Genomic DNA, 9794 nt, shown 5'->3' on the forward strand with positions numbered 1-9794 from the left:
GTTCATTAAACTAGACATACCCAATTCCAGTAACCATTCCTTATATGCTTTAGCCTCCAGTCCCCTAATCATCTTTGTTTTACCAGCCTTGAGCCAATATAGTTCTCAGTACTTTTAACACATACAAAATTGAATATAAACATTTTTCTAGTATTTATGAGAATGACGATAACATCAATATGTAGCATCTTTTCTAATCAACTTATGTTACAGTTGCATTTGCAAAAAAAAAACCATCTTGTGTAAATCACTACAGGTCCTGTTTTCAGAATTTAAGCTTAATTTCCCCTCGGTATTCAAAACATTTCTTATCGGTTGTAGTTTTCTCAGAACTGATTACATTTAAATATCCAAAACATTTCATTCACTTAAAATCATCCCAATATTTTTACATTTCCCATATCATAAAAAAATACTATACTACTTGTAAATCCTATCTCTCTTACTATGGAACTCATTCATATCCAAAATTTAACTATTCTTTTAACCATATTCAAACAAGTGTTTAGAAATACTGCTTATTTCTACCATCCTTTCCTGGGGATGAAAGCCCTAATGCATCTGGTGGGTGCCGAAGTGGGGAAAGATCCCTATTTAAAAGGGTTATTTTTAAAATTGCTTTGTGGAGCCTTCTTGGAACTGTTGAAAGGACCATATTGTAGACTGGAGATAGATGATGTCGGATGCCTCCCCCTCTGTTGACAGAGGGCAGTTCAGTTTTGACATAGATAGCCTCTTTGATGAGTCAAAGAGGCCATTTATGTCAAAATTGAACAGCTCTCTCTCAACAGAGCGGGAGATATACAACATCAGTTATGTTTAGTCTACAACACAGTCTTTTCAACAGTTCCAAGAAGGTTCCACTCCCATTTGCACTACTCAGGTGACCCTGGAGACGCAGAGAAGCCTCCAGGTAATTTTAACGACTCGCTAAAAGAAGGCAAATGACCGGCTGTCTGCAAGGAGTATAAATCCTTCCATTCCCCACCATCCAGTCAGAACTGAAGAAGCTTCTTGGATGAGAAGCGAAACGTCTTCAAAGAAAAACAAGAAAGTCCTGTTGCCTCTGGAAAAAAACATCTTTGGGATGGTTTCATTAATTTTCCCCTTGGCTCACTTCCAAAGTTGCCTCCCTGTAAAAAGTTGTACACGGGCAATAGAGTTGATTACAAAATTTGGGGGTTCAGATCGAACATCTTTAGCCTAATCCTGTGGTGACGAACCTATGTCACGCGTGCCACAGGCGGCACTCGGAGCCTTATGTGTCGGCACACGTGCCGTTGCCCCAGCCTTGCCTCCGCCCACGACCCCCTCCTCACCAGCAGCCTCCCTGGAGGAGAGTTGCCCCTGAGCATGGCCCACGCGGAGCAGCGCAGCCAAGCACATGGCAGCCTGGCAGCGTAGACAAGACTCTGCCCTCATGCCCCAACGCGCACAGTTGATGCTGCGGGGTGTGGGCAGAGGGTGTGGCTGCCATGGCACTGTTGGGCTGCCTGGGTGATCTGTGGCGGGCCCTGGAGGCCGTGAGTGGCCCTGTGGGCAGGCAGGGTGGGGCGGAGCGGGGGTGGAGCAGGGGTGGGGCCAGTTTTTGGGCACTCGGTCTCTAAAAGGTTCGCCATCACTGACCTAATCCATTTTGGATATGCTTCGTTATCTTTCCTCTTTCTCTTTCCTCTCTCTCTCCTTCCAGAGTTTGGCCACGCAGGTCCAGGAGTCCTTAGCCAAGGCTAACGAGGTCGCAATGGAGACCTTCCAGGCCATCTCCACCGTCCGCAGCTTTGCCAACGAGGACGGGGCGGCTCAGTGCTACGAAAAGAAGTTGGAAGAGACCTACCAGCTCAACAAGAAGGAGGCCGTGGCCTACGGTGCCTCCCTAGGGGTTCCTGAGGTAAAGATGCAGACCTGGGCGGGAGAGGCTGGGAGCAACGCTTGGGGCTCCTTGGAGGGCGAGGTGATGCGGGCTGCACAAGGATGATGCCAAATTTTGTGTGACCCATGGAGCTTTGTGCCTCCAGAGCAAGTGGGGCTGACTATTTTGGATAGATTTAGATTCAGATTCAGATTTAGATCTACCATCCATTTATCTATCTATTTATCTATCTATCTATCTATCTATCTATCTATCTATCTATCTATCTATCTATCTATCTATCTATCTATCTATCTATCTATCTCTCTCTCTCTCTCTCTCTCTCTATCATCTATATCTATCTATATCTATCATCTATCAACATATATCTATCTATCTAATAATAATAATAATAAAGTTGGAAGGGACCTTGGAGGTCATCTAGTCCAACCCCCTGCTCAGGCAGGAAACCCTATACTATTTTGGACAAATGGCTGTCTATCTATCTCTATATCTATCTATATCTATCTATTATTTATCTACCTATATCTATCTATCTATCTATCTATCTATCTATCTATCTATCTATCTATCTATCTATCTATCTATCTATCTATCTATCTATCTATCTATCTATCTATCTATCTATCTGATCTATCTATATCTATCTGTCATCTGTCTAGCATCTATCTATATCATCTATTATCTATCTATCATCTATCTTATCTATCTCTATCATCTATCTCTATCATCTCTCTCTCTCTCTCTCTCTCTCTCTCTCTCTCTCTCTCTCTCTCTCTCTCTCTCTCTCTCTCTCTCTCTCTCTCTCTCTCTCTCTCTCTCTCTCTTTCTCTTTCTCTTTCTCTCTCTCTCTAATTTACCAGCTGCCCATTTCACTCTTGGGGGTGGGGGAAAGATATTCCAAAAGGAACGCGCCTTCTCTTGGCCATCTAGAGTTCCCTGGCCGATGAGGCCCGCATCATGCTTCCTCTGCTGGCCTGGGTGGGGTAGGCCAATCCCGTTTTTGGGACCGGAGTGTCTGCAGCATTTGTTCAAAAACGTCAAAAGTGGTTCCTTCTGCCATCTTGATTTGTTTTACCACACTGACCGGACATAGCAGTGAGGATTTAGTTAAGGCACTTACTTTCTCTCTTAAACCTGCCGGGCTATGCTAAAATCTCTGGCACTGTCTCTGATGTAGGGCAGGGGTCCCCAAACTTGGTAGCTTTAAGACTTGTGGGCTTTTAACACCCAGAATTCCTCAGCCAACATGGCTGGCTGAGGAATTCTGGGAGTTGAAGTCCACAAGTCTTAAAGGTGCCAAGGTTGGAGACCTCTGGTGTAGGGGATTAAGATACCGGGGTAGAAAAATTAGGAGAGTGTGAGTGTTAGTCCTGCCTGAAGCCCCAGTTGGGCCAATCCCTCTCTCTCAGCACTAAGAAGACACAGGCAATGGCAAAGAAGATGTCTGGAGCTTGTTAGTTGCCAGGAAGAAAACAACCCAGCTCAGAGAGCACCAAGGACCCCACAGTCCTCCTCCACTACCTCCTCCACCACCACCACCACCTCCCTCTCCTCTCTGCACACCCCACTCCCTTCCAGTACTGATGACGTCACCTAGCTGGGTAATGAAATGTCTTCAAGAAAACAACCCAGCTCAGAGAGCACCAAGGACCCCACAGTCCTCCTCCTCCTCCACTACCTCCCTCTCCTCTCTGCACACCCCACTCCCTTCCAGTACTGATGACGTCACCTAGCTGGGTAATGAAACGTCTTCAAGAAAACAACCCAGCTCAGAGAGCACCAAGGACCCCACAGTCCTCCTCCTTCTCCACTGCCTCCTCCATCACTTCATCCTCCCTCTCCTCTCTGCACACCCGACTCCCTTCCAGTACTGATGACGTCACCTAGTTGGGTAATGAAACGTCTGCAGGAAAATAACCCAGCTCAGAGAGCACCAAGGACCCCACAGTCCTCCTCCTCCTCCACTACCTCCTCCATCACCTCCCTCTCCTCTCTGCACACCCCACTCCCTTCTAGTACTGATGACGTCACCTAGATGGGTAATGAAACGTCTGCAAGGAAACAACCCAGCTCAGAGAGCGCCAAGGACCCCATAGTCCTCCTTCTCCACTATCTCTTCCACCACCTCCCTCTCCTCTCTGCACACCCCACTCCCTTCCAGTACTGATGATGTCACCTAGTTGGGTAATGAAATGTCTGCAAGGAAACAACCCACCTCAGAGAGCACCAAGGACCCCACAGTCCTCCTCCTCCTCCACTACCTCCTCCACCACCACCTCCTCCCTCTCCTCTCTGCACACCCCACTCCCTTCCAGTACTGATGACGTCACCTAGATGGGTAATGAAACGTCTGCAAGGAAACAGCCCAGCTCAGAGAGCACCGAGGAGTTTCATGCTAATCCCCCCCTTTTTTTCTCTCCTCCAGATCTTACAACTGATCCTCAAAGTGGGGATTCTCTATTATGGGGGACACCTGGTCACTCAAGGGAAGTTGAGTGGTGGAGCTCTTGTTACCTTTGTCCTGCAGGAGAGTGAGCTGTCCACAGTGATGCAGGTAAGTTTTGTGACTGGCCCAGCACCGGGGGAAGAAATTCGGCCTCATGCCTGGAAGCCCAGAAAGGTGCGAAGACCCTTCCTCAAAATGTGTCCCTCACGACGCCTGTTTCCTGTCTCTCCTAGGTCCTCGTTAGGTCTTATCCCTCTGTGCAAAAAGCCGTAGGTTCATCAGAAAAGGCTTTTCAGTATATGGACCGGACACCCCAAATCAAGCCCTCGGGAACGCTGGCACCCGCAAATTTAAAAGGATACATGAAGCTTGAAAATGTTTGGTTCTCCTATCCCAGCAACGGCAACTCTCCAGTCCTGAAGGTTGGTGATGGGGACTGGATTCTGAGAAGGGAATCGCCATACCTTGGGTGTGGGACCAAGAATGGATATGAGGAGAACTGCCTATGACCAAGTCCCTACCATCCTGTGATCACTTAACTCTGTTACTGAATAACCCTGATAATCTGAGTTAGGCCAATTCATAACAGAATAACAGAACTGGAACAGACCATGGAGGTCTTGTAGTCCAACCCCCTGCTCAAGCAGGAGACCCTACACCAGGGGTAGACGACCTTGGCTCTTTTATGACTCGTGGACTTCAACTCCCAGAATTCCTGAGCCAGCCATGTTGGCTGGCTCAGGAATTCTGGGAGTTGAAGTCCACGAGTCATAAAAGAGCCATGGTTGCCTACTTCTTGCCCTAGACCATTTCAAACTAATGGCTGTCCAGTCTCTTCTTAAAAACCAGCGATGGAGCACCCACAACTTCTGGAGGCCAAGATGAAATTACAAACCAGTCAAATGGGTTGAATTCACGCAACTTAACTAAGCCAAGTTTAAAGGTAACCGAGGTTTTCATCTTGTGGGTCATACATTGACTCGGTCAAGGATGTGTGAATGCAGCCGGAGAAAATCAAAATGTAGCTGAGGTCAGGAGGCGAAACTCCAATTATTTCTCTCCAGGAGAGTCGGTGAAACCTGTATGGAAATCTGTAGGGTCTGTAAAAAAAATAAAATAAAGCTTGTGGGAAACCGGGACCTGAGTCTCCCGGCTTGGTTTCAGACCTCGCCCGGGGGCCGATTCATGAGTTGTGATATGAAGACACCACACCAGGTTTCCTCGGGATGAGATCAGCCCAGAACAGTCTCTGGGGACCTCTTTTATTAGCAATCATAACAAAGCAAATTGCAGGCAGAAGGCTTTTGCAGCAGGGGGGTGAGGGTTACAACAGTGGGAGTTTTGGAGGTTAGAGACAGAAAGTTTTACAAAATGTATCTTATCTAATACATGGCATATGCGACTAACAGTTCACAGTAAAAGTTGCCATTGTTGTTCACATTGGAAGGTCTTATCAGGAAGTGACAATATTACAACTTGCACAAACAGCTTTCTTGACATGTCCCTTTGTTCTCTGTCCTTCACTACCTTACGCGTATGCAGTTGCAGATTGCAACCTAACACGTAGGCACAATTAGTATAGGATTAAACTTGCTGAAGGTTACAAGATGGAGTGACTTATGCTATATTCCAACAAAAGCTTCCTTAAAGGTGAACACAACTCAGGGTGATTTTAAAGATGCATTTGTAGTGCTATCTTGGCAACCATATGGGATGCTTTGTCAACGTTCCAGTCCTAGTCTACAGCCCTTGGATTTCCTAGTGGTCTCCCGTCCAGGTATTGGCCAGAGCCAACCTAGATTAGCTTTTTGAGGTCAGCCAAGGCAGGCTTAGGTCTAACTTGGCTTAATGGGATTTTAACTCAGTTTCAACGGTCAGAGATGCTCAGTGCCCAATCTGGGAGCCCAAGGCCATTTTGTAGTCTTACTCATCTTGGTGTTCAGATTCTAGCCAAATAACAACAACAACAACAACAACAACAACAATAACAACAACAACAACAATAATAATAATAATAATAATAATAATAATAATAATAATAATAATAATAATAATAATAATAATAATAATAATAATGTTGGAAAGGACCTTGGAGGTCATCTAGTCTAACCCCCTGCTCAGGCAGGAAACCCTACACCATTTCAGACAAAGTGCTGTCCAGTCTCTTCTTAAAAACTTCCAGTGTTGGAGCATTCACTGCTTCTGGAGGCAGGTTGTTCCACTGGCTAATTGTTCTAACTGTCAGGAAGTTTCTCCTTAGTTCTAGGTTGCTTCTCTCCTTGATTGGTTTCCATCCGTTGCTTCTCGTCCTGCCTTCAGGCGCCTTGGAAAATAGCTTGACTCCCTCTTCTTTGTGGCAGCCCCTGAGATATTGGAAGACTGCTATCATGTCCTTCTCTACGTTGAACTAGACATACCCAATTCCAGCACCCATTCCTTATATGTTTTAGCCTCCAATTGACTCCGTTGTCAGTGCTGGCCAAAGGAGAGAGCATCCAGCAATACATATCAAAGCCGAAGACTAACTTAGGAAGCAAAGGGGAAGGAGGGACAGATCTTAGTCCTCTCCTTGTTAATAGTTTCTGCTCAGAGGAAGAAATAAGCCAATAGGCAGCCCAGCAAAGGTGAGGAGAACTGTTCAACGATGGGGCTGTACTGTGAACTTGTTGCAGTACTGTCCCATCCCATCCCAGCCAACCCCAACCAAAACTGCAGTATGAATAAGTGAAGTATTAATACCACTTTACAATGCCTTGGTAAGGCCACGCTTGGAATACTGCATCCAGTTTTGGTCACCACGATGTCAAAAAAGATGTTGAGACTCTAGAAAGTGTGCAGAGAAGAGCAACAAAGATGATTAGGGGACTGGAGGCTAAAACATACAAGAAACAGTTGCTGGAATTGGGTGTGTCTAGTTTAATGAAGAGAAGGACGAGGGGGAACACGATAGCAGTGTTCCAATATCTTAGGGGCTGCCACAAAGAACAGGGAGTCAGGCTATTCTCCAAAGCGCCTGAAGGCAGGACAAGAAGCAACGGATGGAAACTAACCAAGGAGAGAAGCAACCTAGAACTAAGGAGAAACTTCCTGACCGTTAAGAACAATTGATCAGTGGAACAACCTGCCTCTAGAACCGGTGAATGCTCCAACACTGGAAGTTTTTAAGAAGAGACTGGACAGCCCTTTGTCTGAAATGGCATAGGGCTTCCTGCCTGAGCAGGGGGTTGGACTAGATGACCTCCAAGGTTCCTTCCAACTTTATTATTATTATTATTATTATCTCTTAAGTTGGATAGAATTGATACCCGGTGTTCTCTTCTTCCAGGGAGTGTCTTTAGAGCTGAGTCCTGGTACTGTGACTGCCTTGGTGGGCCCCTCCGGGTCCGGGAAGAGCACGGTGGTGGCCTTGCTCCAGAGGTTTTACGAGCCTGACCAAGGGCAGGTGGTGCTGGACGACGAGAACCTGAGCGAATACGAGCATCACTTCCTGCATCAAAAGGTAAGGGATGCCATCTAGTAAAGGCAGGTGGCTGAGACAGGTGGTCCTCATTCTTACGACCATGACTGAGCCCAGCATTTTTGCCACTAAGCAAGACAGTCCAGTAAGCTGCACCCCATTTTACGACCTTTTTGCCACCGTCGCTAAGTGAACCGTGCAGTCGTTAAGTAAACCGGGCTCACCGCCTTTGGCTTTGCTTTGGGTAGGGGCACTCGGTCTCTAAAAGGTTCGCCATCACTGGCCTAGAGGTCAATACAGCTGCCTAATATGCAAGCAGCCCAGGTTCGAATCTCAGAAGGATATGGCTAGCTGATGAGAGCTAAATAGCTTGAAATAGCTATACTAGTCTCCCTTTAACTTTTTGTCGGCAAAATACAAATTGAATACATACATACGTATATACCTACACCCTTACACATAAATAACATATAAATATTAATCCTTGTCCATCTTGCGTACGTAGCGGAAAGAGGGAGCTTGAGAGTTCACAAGGTTGATAACTGTATGGAACGAAATTGGGACTGAATCGGGAGCTTCTGCTTCCAAACTCCGCTTGGAATAATGAAACGCCCTGTTCTTTTTCCCTCCTGTTAGGTGGCGCTGGTGAGCCAAAATCCCATACTCTTTGCCCGATCCTTGCGTGCCAACATCGCCTACGGCTTGGAAGACCAAAGTCAAGAGAAGGTGATCCAGGCTACTCAGCGTGTGGGAGTCCATCGATTCATCTCCACAATGAGCCATGGCTACGACACAAGTAAAGGAGTCCACATATCTCTGGCAAGGGGTTGACTGCAAGGGTGTCCGCGGCTGATTAAAGAGGGTCACGTGGCAGTTGTCAAGGAGTGGAAAACATCGGGGCGGGGGGGGGTCCTTGGTGGTTTCTGAGCAAGGTTGTTTTCTTGCAGATGTCTCATTGCCCAAATTACAGGTAGTCCTTTAGCGACCGTTCAAAGTTACAACAACACCAAAAAAGTGTCTTATGGCCATTTCCCACACTTACGGCCTTTTGGAGCATCCCCATAGTCACGTGATCAAAATTCAGATGCTTGGCAACTGGCTCATATTCAGACTCATATTTATTTATTTATTTATTTGTATAGATTATATTAGTTTTTATGGGGTTAGGAATAAGGTGGGGTCGGGGCTGGGGTTGGGATTTGGGTTAGGATTAGGGTTGGGGTTGAGGTTTTTCCAAATAACATTCTCAATATTTAGCAAACAGCATAATGTCTGGGTTCGTGTGTTTAACAAACAATAATAAATAATAGTTAATTATCATCAACATGTTAATTAGTCACTCAATAGCCTTCTTCTTGCTAATATATATTCAAAGTTACATATCACATTCCTTTCTCTGTAACCCGTCTTTCTAGCCATTGATAGAAATTATCCCATGTTCTAAAGCACACCGAGTCTTCTTTCTCTTTTATCTTTAAAGTCAATCTGTCTGTTTCTGCACACTCTAAAATTTTCTTCATTAATGCTTCTTCAGCCGGTAAATTTTCATTTTTCCAATGTTGGGCAAATACAATTCTTGCTGCCATTAGCACGTGTAGTATTAAATATCTGCAATCTTTCTCCTAGTTAGTAAGGCCACACTTGGAATACTGCATCCAGTTTTGGTCACCACGATGTAAAAAAGATGTTGAGACGCTAGAAAGAGTGCAGAGAAGATCAACAAAGATGATTAGGGGACTGGAGGCTAAAGCATATAAGGATCGGCTGCTGGAATTGGGTATGTCTAGTTTAATGAAGAGAAGGATGAGGGGGACATGATAGCAGTGTTCCAGTATCTCAGGGGCTGCCACAAAGAAGAGGGAGACAAGCTATACTCCAAAGTGCCTGAGGGCAGGACAAGAAGCAATGGATGGAAACTAATCAAGGAGAGAAGCAACCTAGAACTAAGGAGAAACTTCCTGACAGTTAGAACAATTAACCAGTGGAACAACCTGCCTCCAGAAACGGCGAATGCTCCA

At 45.8% G+C, this 9794-nt stretch overlaps 1 protein-coding gene across 1 annotated transcript in view; it reads left to right on the plus strand.

Annotated features, from left to right (window-relative positions):
- TAP1 (transporter 1, ATP binding cassette subfamily B member) overlaps positions 1-8572 on the plus strand; it is a gene marked incomplete at its 3' end in the record, with an annotated part of 20948 nt that extends 12376 nt beyond the window's left edge. Inside the window, exons 5-9 of the mRNA XM_015826094.1 lie at positions 1691-1888; positions 4299-4427; positions 4553-4741; positions 7645-7818; positions 8413-8572. Coding sequence (XP_015681580.1) covers positions 1691-1888; positions 4299-4427; positions 4553-4741; positions 7645-7818; positions 8413-8572 — 850 coding nt within the window. The remainder of the gene's footprint in view (positions 1-1690; positions 1889-4298; positions 4428-4552; positions 4742-7644; positions 7819-8412) is intronic.
- Between the last annotated feature and the right edge of the window lie 1222 nt (positions 8573-9794).

The sequence above is a fragment of the Protobothrops mucrosquamatus genome, unplaced genomic scaffold (assembly GCF_001527695.2).
Source record: "Protobothrops mucrosquamatus isolate PMUCROS unplaced genomic scaffold, P.Mucros_1.0 scaffold2955, whole genome shotgun sequence".
Classification (NCBI taxonomy): domain Eukaryota; kingdom Metazoa; phylum Chordata; class Lepidosauria; order Squamata; family Viperidae; genus Protobothrops; species Protobothrops mucrosquamatus.